At 38.8% G+C, this 26,300-nt stretch overlaps 1 protein-coding gene across 2 annotated transcripts; it reads left to right on the top strand.

Moving 5' to 3' along the window:
- Positions 1-3,090: 3,090 nt before the first annotated feature.
- CALM2 (calmodulin 2) lies at positions 3,091-24,939 on the top strand. Of its 2 annotated transcripts, none has more exons than XM_081325262.1 (6): positions 3,091-3,281; positions 11,503-11,533; positions 21,283-21,426; positions 21,521-21,627; positions 22,121-22,256; positions 24,311-24,939. In XM_081325262.1, exons 1-6 carry the CDS (start codon positions 3,279-3,281, stop codon positions 24,337-24,339), a joined length of 450 nt encoding a protein of 149 aa, XP_081181388.1. In that variant the 5' UTR covers positions 3,091-3,278; the 3' UTR covers positions 24,340-24,939. The 2 variants fall into 2 exon arrangements, with proteins under 2 accessions (XP_081181388.1, XP_081181389.1); XM_081325263.1 differs by lacking the exon at positions 3,091-3,281 and adding an exon at positions 6,699-6,786.
- Positions 24,940-26,300: the final 1,361 nt, after the last annotated feature.

Raw genomic sequence — 26,300 nt, 5'->3', positions numbered from 1 at the left:
TCTATTATCTAATTAATATTAATGTAATTAATATTATCTAACAATGAAATAAATTTTTTAATTGAAAGAGATTAACTTAATCCCCACTTCTAACTTTTAAACATTTTAGTTTTAAAAATAAAAATATTTTTGTAGATTTTGGGAACATCACATTAAAAACCCATCTTCCCATAAGAAATATATTCATGTTGTGTGATTGCATGAGAAATAAGCTAAATTGTCAAATGCTGTCATATTTAAAATGCTTCACAAGAATTACATTGTTGAAACCTTGAGGTCTTCAACATGACATCAGTAAGCGTCACCGTGGCTACTACATTTGCTGAAGTGCACAATTTCAGAAACATCTTCATTTCTAAGAATAATTCTGGGTTCCCCAAGGGTCCCAAAATCTTTCTAAAAATTAAAAATAGTTTCGATCAAATACTTCGGCATGTTACTCTATATTAACTGGTTTATTTTGGCATACTTGACATTTTATTTTTCTACTGATATATTCCTTTCCTTCTTTTTGGGGTTGTAGGTTCCTTAGAATATTATGCATGTCTTCTGGGCAGAGGTATTCTGCTATGTTGTATGATTTGGCACCAGGAGCTCAGACCAGCACTATATATAAGGCTCATTTGCTTTCTGTGGAACAGAAGTAAAAAGTAAGATTGGGAGCATTTTACTGGATTAGGCCTCAGATTTCCATCTCAGCTTTATACTTAAAATTTGGTTATATTACTTCATGTTTACATTTTGGGAAATGTGCTTTGATTTCTGTCCGAGTGTTTATTTGTGAATGAAGAAGCTCTTCCTCTGCAGCCATTTTGTGCTATCTACAACACACAGCCAAAATTTCACTGGCTCCAGAGGCAACAATCCATGATGCTAATAGGGCATTGACAAAAAACAGTGTTGAAGGAATGGGGGAATCAAATCTATTCAAACATCTGCAACTTAATCCTGATTTCAAAATTTCTATTTACCTTCACCGTTTTAACGTACCAAATTACAAGTCTATAAATATGGAATATCAAAGAACTGATTGTATGATACATTACACAGCTATTTTTGTGTATGTGTATTACATACACACACACACATACATACATATATATATATACACACACACACACATACATACACCCTTTATTGGGTGCAACATCTGATAATTTAAAAAACAACTTTTACCATCCGATTCCCAAATAGACGATTTAACTGACAACTAATACTCAACTCTTGTCCACATACTACTAAAGATGCATACAACCATGCAACATTCAGTCCTTTTTTTTCTATTATTCCCTTACAATTTCTACGTTTAATCAATCATATTTAAAGAAAGATTGGCCAACACCTACTTTACAAACTGCCTCTGAAGCTAATATTCAAGTGTGTATATGCCAGGGAAAGAATGTGTAAAATTCTTCAAGTCTTTTGTACATATTATTGTTTTTCCCTTCTTATAGGAAACCGTGGACGACCCCTTGATTCTCCTCAGCCTTTGCCCCCTTTTCAGCCTCGTTTTCCACTAGAAAACCGTAGTTTAGGCGATATTTTACTACCGTTTATTACTACTGCATCCAACTTGCTCGCTCTCTCTTCGCATTGCACAAAAGCACGTGAGCCACCACATTTCCCACATCGCACACGTCTTCTACATACTGCAGTAACAGCAGGTACGTGTAGCCAAACTTTTGACATGAAACGGACAGGGGAAAGAGCATGTGGTCTCCACTGAAACCCTTCTGATCCCCCGCTTTGAAGGAGAGCTGTTACAGGAGAACGCAGCGCCCTTACTTTCTATTAATCGAACCTCGTGGCTCCGTCAAGGTCTTTCTTGTATCTCTTATTCGGTCGTTTTTTAATGGGACCCTCCACCCTCTTATGATCCCTCCCAAGAACTGAGGCGACCGGTATTTGTTCCGACGACCTAAGTCCTCAGCAAATTTATTCGCCTCTTCCGAAGTTTATTTCCGACCCAAGGGATGCCTGTAACCAACATTTAGGTGGTTGGGCTGACACAGTTGTTGGTTTATTAAAAAGAAGCCCGTTGAATGTTGGTTGCATTGTTAAGCCGCCTAGAGTGGTGCAGTAGCAGCTGGCTCTGCATGTTGAGTAACTCCCATTTTGCTTATAGGGCTGGATTCTCCTGAAAGCGTGTTTCAGGTTGCACGGCTTTGCAACGTTGGCGAGCGCAGGATGATACGGCGCACTACGCATTTCGGCTCCACCTCCAGCCCGATCCTCAAAAAACTGAGGCTCGTAAACGCTCTGCTTTGCATGTCGTCCTCCAGGACTTTATTGCCACTCACAATCTTCCATCCGGCAAATCCCCTTTTCCCGGAAAGGCTCACTCCTCTTCCCTCAGCCAAAGCTTCAGCTCGAGAACTTTCCATTCACCGCGAGAATCCCTCCAGTCGCGGTGCGCGTACTGCGCCAGCGCTGGTTTTCCCCAAGACTCAAAGCGGCCTCAATCGCCTACCACTAACACTCCCACCCGCCCCCGCCCGCGCCCGCGCCCGCGCCCGCGCCCGCGCCCGCGCCCGCGCCCGCGCCCGCGCCCGCGCCCGCGCCCGCGCCCGCGCCCGCGCCCGCGCCCGCGCCCGCGCCCGCGCCCGCGCCCGCGCCCGCGCCCGCGCCCGCGCCCGCGCCCGCGCCCGCGCCCGCGCCCGCGCCCGCGCCCGCGCGGACTCCTCAATAGAGGGCGCACGGCTCCCGAGCCAGACTGTGCATGCCCGAGTGACGCATTGCAGGTACGAAGCCACCAATCAGAGGAGCCTGTTAGTTGTTCACTCACTCACACGTTTTCCTTCGTCCATCTTCTTTCGCCGAGCTAAAAAGTTCCTTGTTAATAAATAAATAAACCCTAATCGACAATCTTATTTTAAGAGGGTATAGCTACTCTTTTATCATTCCATTTTATTATCTTTAGGGAAATTCGTATGTCTGAGGCAGAAAAATGAAATTCCCGGAGAAGGAACGGGATACATAACGGGAGCGACGGTTGATACGCTAGTTGCGGAACCGGATCTCCTTTATTCGCGCTTTTCATTTTCGCTATGGTGGGGAGGAGGGAGGGCGCGGATGGATCTGAGAAAGCAGTGAGGTGGTTTATGAGGCGCTGCCGGCAGGCGTGCTTCGTTCAGTGTGAGGTGAATCGTCGAGGCGTTTGGTTTTTAGGAGCCGAAGAAGTAGACGGCGCGTCACTCCTGTCTTCTGTGCCGAACGAGGCGGCACCGGTCGTGATCTTTAGCCTGCAGTAATCGCCGCCAGGCCCGGCAAAAGCCAAAATGGTTAGCAATGGTCAGGGAGGGCGAGATCGGTCGGGGGAAGTGGGTTGATTTGTGGGGGTGATCGCGGCAGTTGGTAGCAGAACGAGGAACGAATTGCTTAAATTTCGCTTTTTTAAAACTTTAGTGGAGCGATGGGGGGACCCGGGAGGCATGCTATGTGTTGGGGTCGGTCCTGTGGGACAGCAGATACATTTGAGACCAGTTGAGAAAGAGCGCGCTGAAGTCCGACTTTCTCGCGCGCTCGTGTCAGCGTCCTCCGTCGACTTCAGAATTCAAACGGACGCCAACTGTTTTTCTTGGCGCCATGCTGGGGGTGGGGGGTGGGGGTGGAGGTAGAAGAACCAGAAGGTCTGTCGAAGTGGTAACTTCCCTTGTTATAGATTCGTTTAAGGAAGGGGGTGTCCTGAGAACACCGTTCGCAGTAGGGAGCGGGGGGGGGGTAAAATTCCGTTGCCGTAGCAACCGAGTTGTCGCCGCTGCTCGTGCACAACGTTTGAGGCGTCGCGGGTGGGAGGCGGGAGTTCTCAGAAATGTGGCGGCTCCCCGCTTTGTTTTTGGCGGCGCAGGGTGGAAATTGGGAGCAGTTTGTGCTTGTGGAAGATATTTGGGCAGAAAGTAACCGGGGATCAGCTTTGCAAAGATCACACTTGAAGGTTAAACCGCTTTGCGTTTATTTATTTTTTTTTTTTAAAGAAGTGCAAAGTTTATGCTTTCCCTGAAAAGTAAAAGAGTTAACGTAAAAAGGTACAGTCGCGCCATGGGGAAAAAAAAAGTCTAATGGGTTAAAGCGTGGAGTTACATTGGAATATTTTTTGTGTGGAGAGAGAGAGAACATATTTTTCCTACTCCAGGAATTGCAAGAAGCTAAAATCGGAATCTCAATAAATACTGAAAAAAGTTTTCTTGTACATTTCTGTGTGCGGACATTTTTTTTTGGGGGGGGGAATAGGGAGTTGAGTAGGATGCGTTATGCTCTGGGGTTTCTAGGTTAAGTGAAGCCATGTTAAGAAACGTTGAGGAATATTATGAAGAAGTATGCTGAGAAATAATCGCCAAAAAGTTGTATGAATTGGATATAGGCACTTTTTATCAGGAAAGAAAATGAGGTAATTTAAGGGATACTCTTAAAATATTAGTGCTGTGTTGCTGCTATTGTAGCGTTCCCTCTGTTTTAAAAAGATTTGGTTATACTTACTATATTTTTAACAGGTTGAATGGGTAATATATTTTTATAAAGAAATGTTAGAAATTTGAAGACTTGGAAATGAGCAAGAAAGTCCTGGTGATAAATTAGGATTCTGCTGGATATTGAAATAAATGTGGATTTTCTGCTCAGACCACCTCTCAGAGTGAATTTTCTTGAGAGGAAATTGTTTAGATGACTAATTTTTTCGTCTTTTTTATTAATGATACTAAATTATTTGTTTTGATACTAAAGCTGAACGAAAGTTTATCCAGGACAACAAACTTCTCAGTGGCCATAAAAAGTATAGAACCTCAGAGCACAGGATAAATTTAGATGTTCTTAACATCAGTATCAGGATTCTAATTTCTACATCCTCAGCAGCTAGACAGGGCCAATCATTTCATTTTCTGTTTCTCTGCAGAACATTTTGATTGTTCTAAATATTTATGAATTTAAAACAACCTTTTGTTCTCTGAATGTAAATCTTTGTAAATGTGCTGCATATTTTTTTCATTGAAATAATGAGTATGATGAAACTGAAGAATCTTCAGGAATGCTGATGATTTTCTAACCAACTTGGAAGGGTTTGTGCAAGTAACCTATATACAGATTTCTAGTTTTGCTAGATGATCTCAGTGATAACTGCTCTTCAGAATGTCCCCATAAACTGATAAATTGCTTTAAAGCAATGCTTAGAATATAAATATTTGCTCTGGAGTTTGGAAAAATCCCAGATACCAGATCACATAGATTTAAAAAACATGCTAACCTGTAGGAACTTAACTTCCTTACCTGTAGCAGAGTTTATTTCTAGATATTAGAAATATTAAAGCCATTCTGTACTGATTCCATATTTATGACACATTGAATCATTTTAAATATGGGTTAAATGGCCAGTTGAAGAATCCATATTGAAGAATTCTTAAAATGGAGTGAATAAACAATATGCATTCAAGACAGAAGTATTGGCTAAGAGATATTTTAATATTATATAATATATATATATCATATGTGCACATTTTATCATGGATACAAGGATTTTTTAAAATCATAATTATATTACAGGAATACTTCATTTTATCTTCCATGACAACTATAAGACATGTTCTGTTCTTCCCTCATGGGACTTTGAATTTAAGAGGCTTTAGTCTTTTTTGACCTTAGAATTGCTGAAATATTTGAGTGTTTTCTGTTATAGAATTAATTCTGTTGCTCTCAGCCTTGTGAATTTTTTGGGATGAAATTTCAGATTGTTGCTTTGTGTTCTAGAAAGACATCAAGATCTCAACAGAGTTTCACCTGGGAATAGAATTTGTCATGTAAATGTATTTGTAGGCCATAGTGCATAGACCTCTGTAGAAGGTCACAAGTGATTCCACAATGAAAAATAAGATACATGGTGTAAAAGGCAGATTTGAGTAATTAATAGCAATAGCTGAATAATTCACTTCTAATGTCTGTTAAAACAGTTTTTTATTTGTTATGTATTGATAGAGCTGCTCTTGAAAATGGGTTATTTTTCTAACATCAGCTTTAGTATTTGTATTCTTTTTCATGTGCTCAGTCCTTACAATAGCAATTATACAACTTTGTTGAAGAACCCCACTGTCAGCATTCATATTTTTCAGTTAAACATTTTTACATTCCTGTGATATTTGATACAATGCAGTTGTGTTATGCTTACATACTGCATTTGGATAGCTTAGTTTTAATTAAAGCTTTATTTTTATCCCACCTTTACTTTTAGGTGTAACTCAAGGCAGTAAACATATCTAATATCCCTTCCTCCTATTGCTCGATTATAATCCTTTTTAAAAAATGGAAAGGATGAGAAGAGAGTCAGAAGAGACATTCTAATTCTGTGCATGTAGAATTTTCTGTTTTCTAGAATCCAAGAACTGGTAGATGAGAAAATATTTAGGGAAGGGAAGCAAGTTTTAATTATTGACCATTGACAAGTTGTAGTTGCTTGAAAGGAAGCTTCCCATTGTATAAATGCAGGACAGCAGATTTTAAATTACAGCAGGATTTTATTTTTCTTTCTTAGCAACTTTATGGGCCTTCAGGAGATGCCCTACTGAAGCTATGTTAAGTGAGGTGATACTGGTGGTGATATACTGTATAGCACTAAAGAGTTCTCCAGCTGTTTTACTTACTAGCATAACATCCTTCTCTTGTCTGCTCCCTTTAATTCAATAGGTATGGGTAAATGGGTAGTTTGATATCTGACATGGCTGTAGAAAACTTTTTGAAGGGTTGCAGCAGCTCCATCTTTCTGAAGCTTCTGAGTAGCTGCTTTAAAGGCTTCCCCAACTTAAAGTGAGTCTGCATTCATCCTTGTTCAGAGTTTCTACTCGTACTTCTAACAGTTGCAGTGTGTGCACATGTATGTGGAGACTAGATAAAGCCCTTAAAGGTATTTGAGCCTTCTGGAGAATAGTTTTACCCATTTTGAGGAAGAGCCCTTTTCACAATCTTTGTATAACTTTGTATAACTTTGTATAAACAATGATTTATATTGGAATTTTTAAGCCTTAATATGCATAATAATTGCATATTTATGGGAGATGTACTGTAAAACATTAGAAGTATATCTAATTGCCCAACTTTGCCATAATTTCAGCTCTGACTTGAGCTGTACCAGGGCGTGGATAAAATGACCAGTGTAGTCAGCTATATATAGTGCTCCAAGATTTGAAAAAGCTGCTTCTATTTTATGTCACTAGAATACCTAACTATTAAATCCAAAAGGATGTGACTATTAATTTACTGCTTAATCACAATAATTGAGATTACATAAAATAAAAATAAGTTGTAGGTAAAATATAATATAAACACAATAAATATTGATTGATAAATACAGCTTTATTTAGAAGACTGATGTTGGTAGAGGTGTTGGAGTCGGTATAGTGGTACAATGCTTTTAATTCATGAAAATTATTGCTGCTCTCTCTGCATCATTTTCCCTTCCTTGTTCTGACTATATTTTCTTTTGTTCTACACATCCTATAACGCATAAGATCTTTTTCTAAAGTCTTTCAATAAAGTAAAACCCTGTTCAGTTTCCATAAATTTTTATTTGTTGGAAGACTCAAAATATGGGCTTTTAGGAGATATTTTTGTACTGTGTTATCAAGACAGAATGAACATGTAAATTAAAGTTATTCAACTTCAGTTGAAGTTTGCAAAAAAGAAAGATAAGTTTATAGTTCTTAAAGATAAGATTGATCTTCAGTTCAAGTAGATATGACTAAAACACAATTTCATTGATGTTCCAGCCCCACTTGATTGTTTTTCATCTCTGCAATACAGACAACATTCTGAGAATCCTAACAGTCATTTTCTACTTGCTTTTCCAGGCCTTAATGTTTTAAACTTTCCACATTGATTTGCCCATTAGAGAACATTTGGAATCTACATTTCAGTCTCTATATGATGCAGTGAATTAAGACATAATGCATGTCTTGTATATTAGGAATGTTACGGGTCATTTTACGTAGGATTTGAATATACTGAACATAGAGAAAAAATAACAGCCAGACTTGGTTGTCAACCATTAGTTTCACAAAGAAGCTCCAAACTGAATGTTTAATTTTTTTTTAACTTGAGCTGACAAATTTGCTGCAGGGTTTTATTTTAGTATACTGAAAAGTTTAGGCAATACTTGTGTAAGTTGATCATCTCTAAAGATGTTAAGGTAAAGTTAAATATGGAATTGTCTAAAATTGAATATATGTTGGCTAATGTTTCATGCTTCAGGAAACTGTCCCAGACCTTTTTACTTGTGGAGAGCATTTCATAGGAAATTACATTATGCTTAGAGTAACCATTGTTCTTTATCTATAACAACAGATTTCCTGGATTGTTATGTGCTCGAGATTAGTTTTGTATATGTTATATTCTGTATTTTCTATGAGGTAAATCTGGTCTAAGTTACAGTATCTTAAGCATTGTTAGCATCCTGTTCCTCAGGTACAAATTAATATTTTGGCAAAGTGTCCAGTATGTTTTCCAAACACAATTACATTTTTTGTGCAAAATTATTCATGCAATTGAAGTTTTCTAATATGCAGCAGAGTGCTATCTGGTAATTAAAGTTACCTTATTTAACCAGCTTGCTTATTTCTTGTCCATAGAGAGTGAAAGTGAGCAATTTATTATTTCACATATAGACTACCTGCAAAATTATTTTTTCTTATTTCTTATAACTTTATTACGGCTCATATGCATTTTGCCAAATTGTGTAATCTTTTGGAAATCTGAGGTGGGTCTGTTTAGAGTCCACTGATATGAATAAAGTGAAGTTTGACTAATATCCATTGAATTTGCCTTTATAAATTAAGGGTGCTATTTAATAGGAAAGGTAATGAAAGTAGTTGGTAAGTCTCTACTTACTGTTGATCTGAGGACTGCTGGCTGTATAGAACTTGTTTCCTTTTCTCCATCAAAGGTGCTGGGCTGTCTTTGTGGCTTGAAGCTGCAGCTTTTTGTCATGGTGAAGCATCCCTAGGACATTTACTTGTCATATTTAGCATCTAAATCAGCAGAAAATAGCACTACAGTACTCTTCAGTGGTTTTCAGTTGGTTTTCAATATTGTGCTGAAAAAGATGTAGAGCTTATTGCCTAGTCCCTCCTTTCAAGGAACAGTATAGATCACGGGTCGGCAACCCGCGGCTCCGGAGCCGCATGCGGCTCTTTGAGCCGTCTCCTGCGGCTCCCAGCCGCCCGGTGCGCGCGCACCTCTTCGAATGGGCAGTGGTGCGCGCGCACCTCTCCAAATGGAGTGTGGCACCGCCCGTTTGGAGAGGTGCGCGCGCACCTCTCCAAACGGGCGGAGGTGCGCGCGCACCTCCCCAAACCTTTGGAGAGGTGCGCGCGTACCTCCGCGCGAACGGGCAGCGGCTCCGCTTCTTGGGAAAGCTGCCGCGGCCCGTCTGCAAAGCTGGGCCAAATTTGGATGGGTCCCGCTCTACATGCGAGGCTCCCGAAGTTAATTCAGAAAGGAGTGGATCTGTGTTAGAGGCGCACGGAGCGAGTCCAGCTGAGCGTTCGTCCACCCCTCCGAAGCTCTCGTGTTTCTTGCGCGAGGTAATCGCCCAGAGAAGCCGCTTCGGGTTACAACACAGCGAAAGGTAACTGGAGATGATCCGCATGTGAGCAAACTCACCAGGGGACCCTTGTTGCCCCCCGGCTTTCCGTCCCCTCCACCCCGAAACCCTTAATTGCAAGACGCCTTCCCATTGACCGAGGTCTCCTCTTCTTTCCTCTGCCTTCCTCTGCCTCCTCCTCCCTTGTACACCTACTATCCACTTTTATGCTTCCTTAGACCCTCCTGCCCCCGCCCCGACGGTTCCCTTCCAGCGGCCGCAGACTCTCACCTTCGGGGTGCGCGCGAAAGCCGCTGATCTTTAGGTGCAGGGCAAGCTAAGGGCAGGGCGGCAGCATCTCGGTCCTAAATGGGAATGTGCAGAGCTCGCGCGCACATGCTCACTGGGGCCTCGTGAGGACTTTGGAGGGCACGTTTCCTTCAGGGAAAGCGAATCGCGCCTTTGCCGGCTGCGGACTTTCAAGCCCAAGAGCGGCGGCGGCGGCGGCTGCCTTTTAGCGCCGGCAGGCTTGTTCCTTCGCTTGAGCGCCGGCGGAGTCGGGAAGCTCGGCGCGCACATGCTCACTGGGGCCTCGTGAGGACTTTGGAGGGCACGTTTCCTTCGGGGAAAGCGAATCGCGCCTTTGCCGGCTGCGGACTTTCAAGCCCGAGAGCGGCGGCAGCGGCTGCCTTTTAGCGCCGGCAGGCTTGTTCCTTCGCTCGAGCGCCGGCGGAGTCGGGGAGCTCGGCGCGCACATGCTCACTGGGACCTCGTGAGGACTTTGGAGGGCACGTTTCACGAAGGGAAAGCGAATCGCGCCTTTGCCAGCTGCAGACTTTCAAGCCCGAGAGCGGCGGCGGCGGCTGCCTTTTAGCGCCGGCAGGCTCGTTCCTTCGCTCGAGCGCCGGCGGAGTTGGGGAGCTCGGCGGCGCCTACGCTCAATAGCAAACTGTGGTGGTGCCACTCTCCATTTGGAGAGGTGCGCGCACACCACTGCCCTTTCGAAGAGGGAGAAGCGGGATACTGGTTGGGTGGGGAAGCGGCAAAAGCGGGGGGGGAGAGAGAGAGAGAAACGGCTCTGCCTTTGGTTCCCCGTCCTAAAGCACAGGGGCGCTAGAGAAAGTTTGGAGTTGGGTAAGGAAGTGCAAAATTCAGGAAGGAAAGCGGGACGGCGGGCGAATGGGAGAACCGGGAGCATTGGGGGGGTGGAGGGGAGCGATTACTGTCTCGCTACTAAAACGAGGGCCGGCCACTCCGCTGGGGCGAGCGTGCCTATCCTGCTCCCTTTCTCTTCCAAGCGGCGCTGCTCAGCGGAGACGGCAAGAGAGCAAGAGCCTCTGCGGGCAGGGAGGGAGGAGCGGCGAGAAAGGGACGTTTGGGGTCTCTCGCCAAGGGGTGTAAGCCGAGGAACCCCGAAAATCTTTGAGTAGAAAAGGAGGAGCTTTGGCAGGGAGGGAAGTGAGGTTGGAAAAGCAGGCCGGGCGAAGGAAGGGAGCGGAGGCGGCAGCTTTGCAGACGGGCCGTCGCGCAACTGGGAACCGGTTCCATCACTCATTAAAAAAATGGCAACCGCACGCGCCCGCAAGAAAAAACTGTTTTGCGCATGCGCAAAACATTTTTTGCGCATGCGCGTGCATGGACGCACGCACGCGGCTCCCACTTTTTTTATTTTTGATGGAACCGGTTCCCAGTGGCTCTTTTCCTTTTTCAGGTTGCCGATCCCTGGTATAGATCAAACACAGCTCCATTTAAATGTATATTCATAGTATCATTCTGGCTCTGTATTCTCAAAGTTCCTTTATCTTCATTCCCTCTTAGATTGTTTGCTTTGTTTTCAGAATTATAATCCTGAATGTAGAACCTTGTGAATATTCTAAAAAAAGTAAGAATGGTAAATATAAAACTAGTTTGCCAAAATATATTAACATCATATTTATATATTCTAGGCTGATCAACTGACAGAAGAGCAGATTGCAGGTGAGATGCCAGATTTATATTACTTATGGTGCTAAGGTGTAATTTGCATAGATTTCATCAAAAGTATCTATAATGCTAGAATGTGAACATTTTGTCTAATTGGATAATTTTTATTCATAACTGGCAACTTCAATTACTGTGTCTTTAACTCTAACATATAGCTATAATTTAATTACAGAAAATGCTTAAACCTGAAATAAGTGTTGTATTACCTACGTACATACATTTTGAACTGTATGAATTATATTTTTTATATTATAAGTGTATATGCCTGCACTCTACCCAGAATTTCTGAAGGAGCATACATACATTCTTCGTTACTTTCAGTTAAATGAGGTACATAAAAGTGTGTTTGGATGTATATATTTTGGGTTATATTCCTTATGTAGAAAGATGGTATTTGCAAATGCCATTTTTATAGACTCCTATTCCATTTGTCTATAGTGACCATAAATCTTAAGCAAATTTTGATGTGGATATTGGGTACTTTAGAGCAGGGGTGTCAAACACTCAACGTCATGTGATGTGTCGCAACATATCTTGACTTTTTTTTCAATTTCCGGCAATGGGGTGGGCGCAGTTTCGGCATGACGCATCCGGCCTGCAGGTCTGCAGTTTGACACGCCAGCTTTAGAGAGAAGAGGAATAGGCAGAAATAAGATCCACTTCCTGCTTGTAAATCTCAGAAGGTTGATCCAGAAATATATTTTTGGATCACAGTTAGTGTAATTCCATATTTACACCTCAGAAAAATTTGAAGGAAAAATTTCTTAAGTTAACAGAAGCCATTTTATATTTGTTCCTTAATTTAACATTTTAAAGGAATTGCTAAAATAATAAAATATAATAGTGTGCTTTCAAAAGAATGTTACATATTCTGTTAGAATGTTTAATGAACCAAAGGGATAACATTAATTTATTGCAATCCAGGTAAACAGTTACTCTGGTGCTCTAATGTAGTTAAAATAGAATTAGCATTAAAGAGAGAAAATTAGAAAGACCTGCCCTAATTGATCAAAAGGTTAAAAATGGTGGCAGGAACATTGTACCTTCAGACTTGCAAGATTCTGTTAATATAACCTTTATTTAGTAGATTGAGCTCATTTACCTAGGGCTGGCAGAAATTTATTAACTTCAATATGGAAAGTCTAATGCAGACATATCAAACTCGTGATGTCGCGCAACATATGGGAGCTTTTTCGCCATTGCCGGCAATGGGGTGGGCGTGGCTTCCTGACGACCGTCCGCCCCGTGGGCCGGCAATTTGACACCCCTGGTCTAATGTATTTGATAGATAGCTGGACCAGGGGTAGGCAACCTTGGCTCTTTTATTGACTTGTGGACCAGCCATGCTGACTCAGGAATTCTGGGAGTTGAAGTCCACAAGTCATAAAAGAGCCAAGGTTATCTACCCCTGAGCTAGACCATACCCAGAGTTAAGGCATTAAAATCAGTAAATTATCACGTTAACATTTCTTTAAATCTTAAAACATTACAAATGTCCCAAGATTGTCCAAACCTAAACTAGACTTATTAAAATTGTGCATAATATTTAAATATCAAAAAAACTGTACCCAGTTGTGTATTAAATAAAGTTTATAAAATGCTGAGTGAAACTATTAAGCTAATTTCTCTCTCCAGATGAAATGTGCCTACTTTCTTAAGGAGGCTATATTATGGTAAATGTTTTTTGGAACAGGGAAGATTATTTGGCATAAAAAGATCATTAGTATCTGAGATTTATGTTCACATTTGACATCCTGCCTATGTGTGCAGAATAAGTATTAGAAAATCAAATTTCTCCCGCAGCAATATAATTTTTCTATTGGTCTTTTCAAAAACCTGTAGTTTTTGTAGGTATGTCTTACGAAGGTGTAATTCTGACATCTGTTTAATTCTTAGCCAATAATTAAAGATTACCTGGTAAAAGTTCCAGTCCCACAAAAAGCCTTTTTTTTGTCTCAAGAAAGAAGCACTGTCCAACATATTTGAAAATAGCCTGTGATGATGATGATGATTAAAAAAAACTTAGGAGTAACTGCTAATATCATCTCTTATCTATACCCAGTATTCTCAGTCAGATCTCAAGGCAAGAGGATGCAACATCCCAGAATAGCCTGCATTCTGTAATTTTCATCATACTCTCTAGTTCTATGCTTCAGATGGCACAGCAGCACATAGAAGCAAGTGTGATGGTGCTCTTTTCATTTTGCTAGGATTTAAAAGCTTTTGAAAGCTAGTCTTGTGAAAGCTTTTATACACACATAACATGATACAGGAATAGTTTTTATTAACTCGGATATTAGGTTACATATTTCTGCTTGAGGATTTGAAGTGACAATCTTGAATACAGGTAATCTTCGACTTACAGCCACAAGAGAGCTCAAAATTTCCATTGCTAGGCAAGGCATTTATTAAGTGAGTTTGGCCCCATTTTACGAACCTTTTGCCACAGTTGTTAAGTGACTCATGTAATAATTAAGTGAATCTGGCTTTCCCCATTGACTTTGTTAGAAGCCAGCTGGGAAGGTTACAAATGGTAATCACATCACCTCGGACGGTGCATCTGTCATAAATACATGCCATTTGCCAAGCACCCAAATTTTGATCACATGACCATGGAAATGATGATGCATTAGTCATGAATGTGAAAACCGGTTGTAAGTCACTTTGTTCAACAGGCACTAAAATGGTAAGTCAAGGATTACCTGTAGACATAGGATTATAGGATCATGCAGTAATAAGTAACCACATAGCAATAATGTACACAAGAAAGCCAGGGTAAGTTGGAGAAGTAATATTAAGCTGGTAAAGCAATCTTGTGCATATTGTCAATTATGCATGATAATTTCTCAAAATATGTACTTTAATGAAAGGCATGTACAAGGAAATGGAATTTTCTTGTGAAAAAATAATGTGAGAAAAATGTTTTTAGTATTCTGTAATAGAATTCCTGAATTTTTAATCAATAAAATATGCAAATATAAGTAGTAGGCAAAAGGTGGTATGAATTTGTGCAGTTGACATTGGGGCATAGTCTTTTGATGTTTACGTGCCTGATTACGGTACATGCATTTTTAAGAGGTCAGAATATCTATCCTAAAACAATTTAAAATGATGCATCCTTTAGAGCAGAGGTGTCGAACTTGCAACATCATGTGATGTATCACGACTTTTTTTCCATTGTTGGCATTGGGGTGGGTGCGGTTTCACCACGACGCATCCAGCCCATGGGCCGGCAGTTTGATACCCCTGCTTTAGAGGGAGATTGATGAAGGGATGTAAAATTATTTCTAGTATTTTTAAAGGATATATTTAAAGGTACTTTATTAGTTGTTAACAGTTCCTTCCTTGAAAATCATCTTTTTTCAGCTTTTTTTTTCTTTATTAAGCCCTGTTCTTTCTATATAGTTTTTTTTTAATGTAAATGTAAAGTTTTCTTTAAAACTCGAGATTATAGTAATATATCAGACCAAAACTGATTTATTGGGCACATTTTGCAGTTATATCCACGTCTAGACTATATGGCAGACATGTCAAACTTGCGATGTCATGTGACGTCGCGTGACATATTGGAACTGTTTTGCCATTGCCAGTAATGGGGTGGGCGCACTTTCTGTGTGATGCGTCCGGCCTGTCTGCCGGCAGTTTGACACCCCTGCTCTATGATATTGGGGAGTTAAACAATGTTGATGTTATAGAAACCGTTTATCATTGATTCAACTTAAAAAAAGACTTAAATTACTCATATTCCCCTGTCTAAATGTAGTTCTAGTTTTTGTGTTTGTATTCCTTGATGCCCAATTCTGGGAAATTGCCTACATACATACATGTTTATTATAATATTGTATTATTGCCTTTCAGAGTAAGCCCAATAGAAAGCCAAAGTAATGAAAGGCGTAATAAAAGAAAAAAAAATCACAGATCTAATTAATTCTATTCCTGATCATTATATTTCTGCCTTTCTATTTTTGCTTTCACAATACTGATAGACTGTTTTCTACTTCATCTTTACTCCCCCCCTTTTAGAGGACACATCTCTAACCAACCCTTCCTGTCAAAACATTTACTCTTCATATATTTGTTTTGCAATTTGAATGTTGTTTATTCATTTCATACGAATACTTAATTTTTTTTCAGTTTTGTACTTATGTACATTCATTCAATATGTATTGACCCTATTTCTTGTTGTTTAAACAGTTCCTTGTCAAGTTCTGTACAGCAGGGCATAATTGTAGAAGCAACCGTTAGGTAAATTTAATACGTTTTAAGGCAAGAATTAAGAGTATAAGGTCTTAGTAACCCAGTCCTCTTTTATTAGTGAATTCTTCAAGAGAAAGTCTATTTGAAAGTTTTGAATCTCTTCTTGGGCTTTGTGCTATCCAGACAGAGTTACATTCACTAGATAAATCATGAACAAACTTTCCCATCTGTTGGTTGTTTATATCTAGAGGACCTTATGTTTCTTTTTCAACCTCTAGAGCACATTTCATATTCCCACTGTGTTCATTTTACAGGAATGTACAGTAGTTCTCAACTTACGACAGTTGAGCCAAAATTTCCATTGCTAGCAACAGTTGTTAAGTGAATCACGAGTTGTTAAATTAGTAACATGGTTGGTTGTTAAGTGAATCTGGGCTCCCCATTGACTTGTCAGAATGTTGGAAAAGGTGATCAGAAGGTCCTGGGACACTGCAATGGTCATAAATACATGTCAGTTGCCAAGCACCCAAATTTTAATCACATGACTCTGGGGATGCTGCAACGGTTGTAAGTGAAAAAGTGTCATAAGTCACTTTTGTCAGTGCCACTGTAACTTCATACGGTTACAGCTAAAACGGTTGTAAGTCGAGGACTACCTCTTTTATCAAGGAATAAATTGGATAGCAGCTTGCTTTTGTACATAACCATTTGTATCATATGGTATATTATTCTTAGTGGATTCACCAGTGTTCAACGTCTGGTCCAATATATTTTCCTCATCATAGTTTTAAATCTTCTCTTAACTAAATCTTCATCTCAAAATCAGTAAATATAAATGACTTTTTCATGTTCATGAAAAGTTTTTTTTTCATATTCATACATTTCACTGGCTTCCTGGAACTTTGTTATTCAAAATAGTTTGTCAGAACTTGGGAGACAAAAATTGAAAAGAGAGGTTGAGGGAGAAGAAAAATGAATTGCTTAAGGAATATAAGTGAGCGGAATTCCCCCTCAAAAATATCCCACCCAAATTGTCTTCCTCATTCCAAGCAACTTTCACAAAAATAGAAGGAATGTTTTGGGGCAATTTAATTACCTTGGCGTGGAAAAGCTATTTGGCAAAGAAAGAAAGCAAGAGTTAGACTTAAACAACAAAAGATTTGACCTACCAGAGGGGGCATAATATGATTAAATATCTGAATATGATTAAAAGAACAGATAACCCTTAGATATAATCAGACTTTTATAATAAAAGATACGATTTAGAATTAGAATAGCACTTTTTTCTTTTTTGATGTGAGAAATATGAAAATAAGAGGATGGCTATATAAATGTAATCTTGAGAAAATCATAACTGACGAAAGATTTTGAATATTGATGGGAAATTAAATAAGAGCGTGAAAAACAGGATGTTGATTTAACAAGATTTTAATTGCAAACAATTGTAATAAAATTGGCTAGAAAAGATGTTATAAATTGATAATTATTGTTATTTGTATCATTAGAACAATATAATGTTTATATTTAACTTTGTATGCACCAACAGTAGTAAGAATTGTAATTGTGTAATGTGGGGAAAATGAAAACAAATTGGGGAAGAAAAGAGAATCGGGGGAAAAACACTGGATTGTGCAGTATTGAATAGAGTTATACTGAAGAAATTATGTTAAGTTTGTAAACACAGACAACATGTTTATTAAGCACTAAAGATTGTAGTTGTCAAAAACCAATAAAACATTTTTTTTAAAAAAGATAGTTTGTCCCACAGCTTCTGTCCTTCCTTTAATCAAATTGTTGGGACATTCTGTAGTTTTAAATATTGAAACAGGCTATCCCTACATAAGTGAAACTTATGTACATAAGTTTTATGTGATTCTTATTCAAAGTGGGGACATTTTATGTTCTGGAGAGATAGTTGTACTACTTCAAATATCAAGAGTTGAAGCTTCCATGCCATGATAAATTGTATAGTGTTTAGAAATATAAAAATAGTGGGAGTATGTAAAACAGTGACAATCAATGAAGTAAATCCCACATTCAGAGAAGGAGGAACTATGATTCTGTATATAGATAAATTTAACCACAAAAATCAACTTTGGTTATATATATATATTTTTAATCCCATTTATATCCCGCCCTTCTCCGAAGACTCAGGGCAGCTTACAATTTAAAGCACAAATCAATGTGCTTAGCAATAGCCTTCATTCTATGTATATGCCTGCTTATTAGGGCTTTCGCCCCCTCCCAAGCGGCATTATTACAAAGTCAGCTTATTGCCCCCAACAATCTGGGTCCTCATTTTACCTACCTCGGAAGGATGGAAGGCTGAGTCAACCTTGAGCCTGGTGGGATTCGAACCTGCACTAATTGCAGGCAGCTGGTGTTACTTAAGGAGGCATTAGCCCACTGCTCTTGACAATACAGGGAGTGCAGAATTATTAGGCAAATGAGTATTTTGACCACATCATCCTCTTTATGCATGTTGTCTTACTCCAAGCTGTATAGGCTCGAAAGCCTACTACCAATTAAGCATATTAGGTGATGTGCATCTCTGTAATGAGAAGGGGTGTGGTCTAATGACATCAACACCCTGTATCAGGTGTGCATAATTATTAGGCAACTTCCTTTCCTTTGGCAAAATGGGTCAAAAGAAGGACTTGACAGGCTCAGAAAAGTCAAAAATAGTGAGATATCTTGCAGAGGGATGCAGCACTCTTAAAATTGCAAAGCTTCTGAAGCGTGATCATCGAACAATCAAGCGTTTCATTCAAAATAGTCAACAGGGTCGCAAGAAGCGTGTGGAGAAACCAAGGCGCAAAATAACTGCCCATGAACTGAGAAAAGTCAAGCGTGCAGCTGCCAAGATGCCACTTGCCACCAGTTTGGCCATATTTCAGAGCTGCAACATCACTGGAGTGCCCAAAAGCACAAGGTGTGCAATACTCAGAGACATGGCCAAGGTAAGAAAGGCTGAAGGACGACCACCACTGAACAAGACACACAAGCTGAAACGTCAAGACTGGGCCAAGAAATATCTCAAGACTGATTTTTCTAAGGTTTTATGGACTGATGAAATGAGAGTGAGTCTTGATGGGCCAGATGGATGGGCCCGTGGCTGGATTGGTAAAGGGCAGAGAGCTCCAGTCCGACTCAGACGCCAGCAAGGTGGAGGTGGAGTACTAGTTTGGGCTGGTATCATCAAAGATGAGCTTGTGGGGCCTTTTCGGGTTGAGGATGGAGTCAAGCTCAACTCCCAGTCCTACTGCCAGTTTCTGGAAGACACCTTCTTCAAGCAGTGGTACAGGAAGAAGTCTGCATCCTTCAAAAAAAACATGATTTTCATGCAGGACAATGCTCCATCACACGCGTCCAAGTACTCCACAGCGTGGCTGGCAAGAAAGGGTATAAAAGAAGGAAATCTAATGACATGGCCTCCTTGTTCACCTGATCTGAACCCCATTGAGAACCTGTGGTCCATCATCAAATGTGAGATTTACAAGGAGGGAAAACAGTACACCTCTCTGAACAGTGTCTGGGAGGCTGTGGTTGCTGCTGCACGCAATGTTGATGGTGAACAGATCAAAACACTGACAGAATCCATGGATGGCAGGCTTTTGAGTGTCCTTGCAAAGAGAGGTGGCTATATTGGTCACTGATTTGTTTTTGTTATGTTTTTGAATGTCAGAAATGTATATTTGTGAATGTTGAGATGTTATATTGGTTTCACTGGTACAAATAAATAATTGAAATGGGTATATATTTGTTTTTTGTTAAGTTGCCTAATAATTATGCACAGTAATAGTCACCTGCACACACAGATATCCCCCTAAAATAGCTATAACTAAAAACAAACTAAAAACTACTTCCAAAAATATTCAGCTTTGATATTAATGAGTTTTTTGGGTTCATTGAGAACATGGTTGTTGTTCAATAATAAAATTAATCCTCAAAAATACAACGTGCCTAATAATTCTGCACTCCCTGTAGTGTGGCAGGCAAATTGTCTTTCTACTGGTATTAGTAGTAACTTAAAACCAGTCAGACAATAGTTCACTGTACTTATTTTGTCTAGGTATTATAATATGTTCTAAAGCTAAATAAGGCTTAAATGTAATTGATCCAATAAGAGGTGTATTAATTGGATTAATCTTAGAACATGTTTGTCCAACTAGTGAGAGATAGAAATGTTTGTAAAATGCTTGAACAGTAATCACAATACTTTGAGTGGAAAAAGTTATTCAAGAGATTTCCTAAATCAGAATTTAAAACTATAAATAAAAAGGGATAGTCAGGATGGAGGTAAAAAAACATGTGAAAGTGATGGTTGAAGTTTGAATTGACTCAAGAATTCAATTACTAAAAGACCATAAATAATTGCAAAATATTTTATTTTGTTGCTTCCATCTTCCATGATGAAGAGAGTTTCTTTGAAGCGAGCTGAAACTTTATTAAAATAAGCCAGTGTTCTTTAGCCTTGGCAACTTTTAAATTTTCTGGATTTCAGCAATGTAAATTCTCCAGCCAGCCGTGCTGTCTGTGGAATTCTAGGAGTTTGTCCAGATATCTTAAAAGTTGCTGATATTGAGAAAACACTACTGTTTTCTTAAAAGTGCTTGAATTTTTTTGTGGTGGGTGTTGTGAGGTTTAGAAGATTTTATGTATTTATTTAAGAAATACTAAACAAATTTATACACCTGCCTGCTCACACATACAGTGTAGTCACATATAAGTGATTCTACAGCAGATGATATTTTGGCATTGGATATCTTTTTTCAGGGTCCCAAAACAAGAAGGTCCAAATGTAGGGAACATGGGAGGTTAATAAGAGTATAAATGATATTTGGGAACTTGAAAAGAAAGAGAAGTGATATACTAATCTCCATTGTGGAGGTAGCTATCTGAGCATAAGATGACAGAAAGCTTTTTTCATCCGATAGTAATAAAGGGACTTCATGTTTCCAAAAGAAAAGTACTTTCCTTTGAAACTGGTGCATGTTTTATATCCCTTTTCTGCTGCAACTAAATTTGTTCTAGAAAAGTTGGAAAAAACCTATCACAGAAGCATTTTTTAATAAAAAAAGCAAAAGAATTCTTAGAATCGTGTTCATCTTATGATGGTTTTGTGGGCTTAGGCATTTTTCTTGGCAAGAGTACCAGAATAATGTCTTGATTATTTTGCTGTTGTATTTAATTTCAATTTGGTACTGCTTGTGTCTGTTTACATACTAACCAGGGTTAATCCTGTTTATATTTTCAAGTTTGGCCAAGGTTGGCTAGCTACTTCCTAATTAAAAAAAACGTTAGTTAATTAATTCATCACAATGTTTTGTTATGGAAATTAATTACATAAGTTTTGAAAATATTGGGCACACAGTATCCTATTGAAAGCAGTATGTGTTTTACTGTGATGTAATGTGCTTGGATTTCATTCATTTTACTCATTGTCTTATCCTTTATGTTTGCTTTTGAGCAATTGAATTAAAATTTAAATAAAAGTAAGTTGAATGGTTTGGAAAATATAAATGGTTTGCTGTTTTGTATTACAGAATTCAAGGAAGCTTTTTCACTATTTGACAAAGATGGAGATGGCACAATAACAACAAAAGAATTGGGGACAGTGATGAGGTCACTTGGACAGAATCCCACAGAAGCAGAATTACAGGACATGATCAATGAAGTAGATGCTGATGGTAAATTTTATTTAAAACAATTCAGTAATTAAATCACCATTAATACCTGAATATAACCGAAAGGAATTTTATTAATATATAAATTATTTTCCAGGTAATGGCACAATTGACTTCCCAGAATTTTTGACAATGATGGCAAGAAAAATGAAGGACACAGACAGTGAGGAAGAAATTAGAGAAGCATTCCGTGTATTTGATAAGGTATTTCAAATATTTTAATAAGCTTGCAAAGTCCTGTATGCCTTAAACCAAGGGGAATTTCCACTTTGATAAGAACAAATTCTATACTCATTGTCTATGCCAGTGAGCCATGATGTACAGTTTTTAGGGAATTTTAATGCAAGCTTTCCTAACTTGTAGGCAGTCTGTTCTAAAATTTTTTAGAAGAGTTGATGCTACCAATAATGTATCTTTTTCATTCCTGCCAACCCAATCAAAATATGTAACTAATGTCAAATAATGTCAGTTAAATAGTTTGGTCTGTAATAAAAACAAAACTTTCCCAGGTGTGCATATATAAGAATTCAAAATACATGGAACAATAATTATCTCTTTCCTTGACTGTTCTTTGCAATGCTAATTGTCCTGCCTAATTTTTAACCTCCTTTTTAGTAGAAGCAAGTTATTTCTGATTGTTAGAATATGAGCTTAAAACAATTTAATATAATCAAAGTGACCATCAAATATTTTCCAGGATGGTAACGGTTATATTAGTGCTGCAGAACTTCGCCATGTGATGACAAATCTTGGAGAGAAGCTAACAGATGAAGAAGTTGATGAGATGATTAGAGAAGCAGATATTGATGGTGATGGTCAAGTAAACTATGAAGGTAAAAGTTATAAATAGTTTTTGCTAACATAAGTTGTCTTGAACCTGTTAGCAAACAGTCAAACCCACTGGCCTTAATACACCTGCATAATTAAGGCCAAAAAAGTGATAAAATGGCTTTTCTTTAAAAACAGTAAAAAAAAACCTCTTTTTTGTTGACTTGAGAATGTGCATTTTTAATATATATATTTGGCAGTCAAAGCTGAAAAACCCAGGGAAACTATTTGCAATGTGCACTTCCTCCTTTTGAGAGCTTGCATTAAAAATGGAGGGGTAATAAATAGGAACAGCACTGTTAGAATCCAACTAATCTAACTAATCTAACACATAATTTCAGAGTAGCAGTAAATAAGTTGCCAATCAGGTAAATAGTCTTTTCCTAGCATCTAGCTAATTAGGAGAAACTTCCTAACATTGAGGACAACCAGTGGAACAGCTTACTGTCAGAAGTTGTGGGTGCTTCATCACTTGGATGTTTTTAACAAAGAGACTGGACAGCCACTTGTCTGAGATGGTATAGGGTCTCCTCCTTGAGCAGGGGATTGGATTAGAAAACCTCCAAGGTCTCTTCCAGCTCTATTCGGACTGAAATAAAGATGTCAGTATTCTCATGCCCCCTAATGTGATCTCATAAGATTGGCATTTTATTTCCTCTTTAGAAACAGCATTAATAGCAGCAATAGTTGGAGTAAAGTATTACTTTGTGCCAAATATATCTATAAAGTGTCAACGTAAAGTTTTAACTGGAACTAAGATAGAAAAGTGCTATTTGCAGGCTTTGTGGTTCTTAATTACTTACGATCTTTCAAAAATATTTTGTTTTGTTATAAATATTGAAGTGAAGCTTTAGATAGCTTCCAGTTCACACCTGACAATGTCAGAGTGATTATATTCCAATTAAGGTAGCTTCCATAATGCTTAAGATAATAGAAGTTGAGATAATAAAAGCAGTGGTGGGATTCAGCCGGTTCGCACTGGTTTGGCAGAACTGGTAGCTAATTTTTTGTTGACTTCGATGAACTGACTGAAGCCCTAGCCTTTTTTTCACAAGGCCCAGAATGGCCCACTGGAAGTGCATGGATGGCACTTCCGGAAGTCCGTTCTGGGCCTCAGAAACCCGGCCCAGAACAGACTTCCAGAAGCGGCATCCACGCACAGAACTGGTTGTTCAGGTATTTGAATCCCATCACTGAATAAAAGTTACTGTATTCCTATACTAGAACAGTTAGTGTCTGTTTATCTAGCCAGAAATAACGTTACAACTTAGATTTGATCAAAATTATTAGTTTTTATTTGATATGAGACAGAAGATACACCAATGGGGCTTGCAGTATATCAGCAAGATTCTGACAGTCAGTTATTAAACACCATTAAAGAGATTGGTTTCTTCCTCTGCACACAGTTATGCTTGAACAAAGACATTTGAGGTTAATAATAGGTTTTATATTGAGGGGCTGAACTGTATTTAGGTCTCTGCTTAAGCAAAAATTTTCATTGGATAGCAGTTTTTGATAAATTGGTTATGGATCTATAGAAAATTGAGCAAAAACATGAAGGAGGTTCATTTAATATTAATACTTTAAATAAAAACATTTGTAGTGTAGTAGTTTTTAAATGACTTAAATAGAAACTGCCAATTGAATGTGGAAAAAGTATCTTAGTGTGACACTTAAAAGATAAAGCATTGAGTACCAGCAAATTTTGGACATAACAAGGCTAAGTATTTTTTTTAGTTAGGTATCTTAAGAGACAGAGCTGAATGTCCGAACAACTGATTTTGTGTAAATTCTTTGTGTATTAGAAAGAATTACTACTATAAAGGAATGAAATTCTAAAGAAAAAAGATTAAAAATTAATTATTTAGAAATAATAGCTTACTAAAGCCAACCAACTCTTGAAATTCATAAATGGTGAGAAGCACTGCACCAATATACAGAAAACAAGATGGTAGTCTAAAACTGACATAAATTTCTTGGCTAATATGGCAGATTGCCTGCTTTTTATTTGAATATTTCCGACAGACATTTGAATAACACCATCTTTTTTCTTCTACAGAGTTTGTACAAATGATGACAGCAAAGTGAAGACACTGCACAGAACGTGTTAAATTTCTTGTACAAATTGTTTATTTGCCTTTTTCTCTGTTTGTAATTTATCTGTAAAAGGTTTTCCCCTTCTGTTAAGAGAGATGCATGTATAGTAACAAACTCATTCCTCCATGTTTTCCCCTTTATCTGTCATCCTGATATTTTGGGAAAATGATCAAAGTAACAAATGTTTGCATGTGGCTTACTCTGGATATTTAAGCCCTTCCACACTTCTAAAGTTAGATGGTGTTGGTTAAATGAGGGATCATCTAGGTTATGCCTGTTGAAATTAGTTATTTTAGGAAATTTAGCATGTTGTTGAAATGTAGTCTTAACTCTGTGGACTATGGACAGTCAACAATATGGAACTTTAAAAAGTTTGCACTATTGCAAAACGGGTGTATTATCCAGGTACTCGTACACTATTTTTTGTACTCCTGGTCATGTACCAGAAGACATTTTTCTTCTATAGTTACTATGCTTTGAAAAACTTTTGTTCAGCCACTTATTTTAAAAAGAATCCGCTTATGGCACAACTTGCCTCAAATCCATTCCAAGTTGTATATTTGTTTTCCAATAAAAAATAATTAACTCATATTGCCTAAATCTTTTTTGAATGCTTGTACATTGTTTTGAATGTGTCTACTTCTAAAATTAATCCTTGTACCTTTTAGAGACTTAATGAAGGCTGTGTTTAGGCATAGCAAAAGAGCCTTCTAGGCATGAACTTGGCTAAGTTCTATCTAGCATGGCATATATAGCAAGGCATGGCAAGGGTTACAAAACAAAACATGGGAGACATGGACTGTGCAGGAATGAGGTTTGAAGGTGAAAGGTCATTTGAAGTGCATGAGCGTGCATGTTGCAACTGTTATTCCCTTAAATGCATCAAATGCCAGCAAAAGGTCCAGTTTCTTTAAGGAATTTCTGGCAGGTATAGCATAAGCGCCCCTGAATCGCCTTTTCCCTTTCAAATCTAGAAATCTGTACAGTGATTACAGATAATATCAACAGTACTGTGCAAAGATTTTAGGCAATTGTGCAAAAATACTGTAAGAATGCTTTCAAAATACATATTCTAATAGTTTTATTTTTATCAATTTATAAAATGCAAAGTGAGTAAACGAAAAATCTAAAATCAATATTTGGGGTGACTACCTTTTGGCTCATCAGTTCTTCACTTGTACAAAGTCAGAGATTTTGGAGGATTAGCGGATTAACCAATTGTACCAAGCAGATGCTAATGATCATCAATTCCATAGGTTAGGTTGAAACAGTCATTAACAGAAACAGCTGTGTAGGAGGCTTAAAACTGGCGAGGAACAGCCAAACTGCTAATAGAAGGCAGTTTTCATTTCACAGGTCATATACCTTAGCAAAACTCAGCACAGGAACAAGACAGGAGGTACTTATAATGCATTAGCAAGGTATCTGCCAGGCAAAAATTGCAAAGCAGACTTGAATTTTCAAGATGAGCTGTTCAAGGTCTTGAAAAAGTACAAAGAATTGGATAACGTTGAGGGCCGTAGACGTAGTGGTCCGCAAAGGAAACTTAATGCAGCAGATGACACATCATGCTTACTTCCCTTGGACATCGGAAGATTTCTAGCAGGGCCATCAGCACAGAACTGTGGAAACTAGTGGGATCCAGGTACGACCATCTTACTGTCTGGAGAAGTCTGGCCAGAATTGGCTTTCATGGAAGAATTGCTGCCAAAAAGCCATACCTCCAATAAGTAAATGAGACTAAAAGACTCAACTGTGAAAACGGGAACTGGGGTGCAGAAAAATGGTAGTAGGTGCTCTGGATTGATGAGTCAAAATTTGAAAGATCTGACTGTAGCAAGAGGCACTTTGTTCACTGAAGAGCTGGAGACCGGTACGATAATGAGTGCAGGCAACAGCGAAGCACGGTGGAGGTTCCTGCATTTCTGCAAATGAGTTGTAGATTTGGTCAG

Source organism: Vipera berus (genome assembly GCF_964194415.1).
Source record: "Vipera berus genome assembly, chromosome: 1".
Classification (NCBI taxonomy): Eukaryota; Metazoa; Chordata; class Lepidosauria; order Squamata; family Viperidae; genus Vipera; species Vipera berus.
The sequence above is the reverse complement of the archived record's forward strand: the minus strand, read 5'-3'. Positions and strand labels throughout refer to the sequence as shown.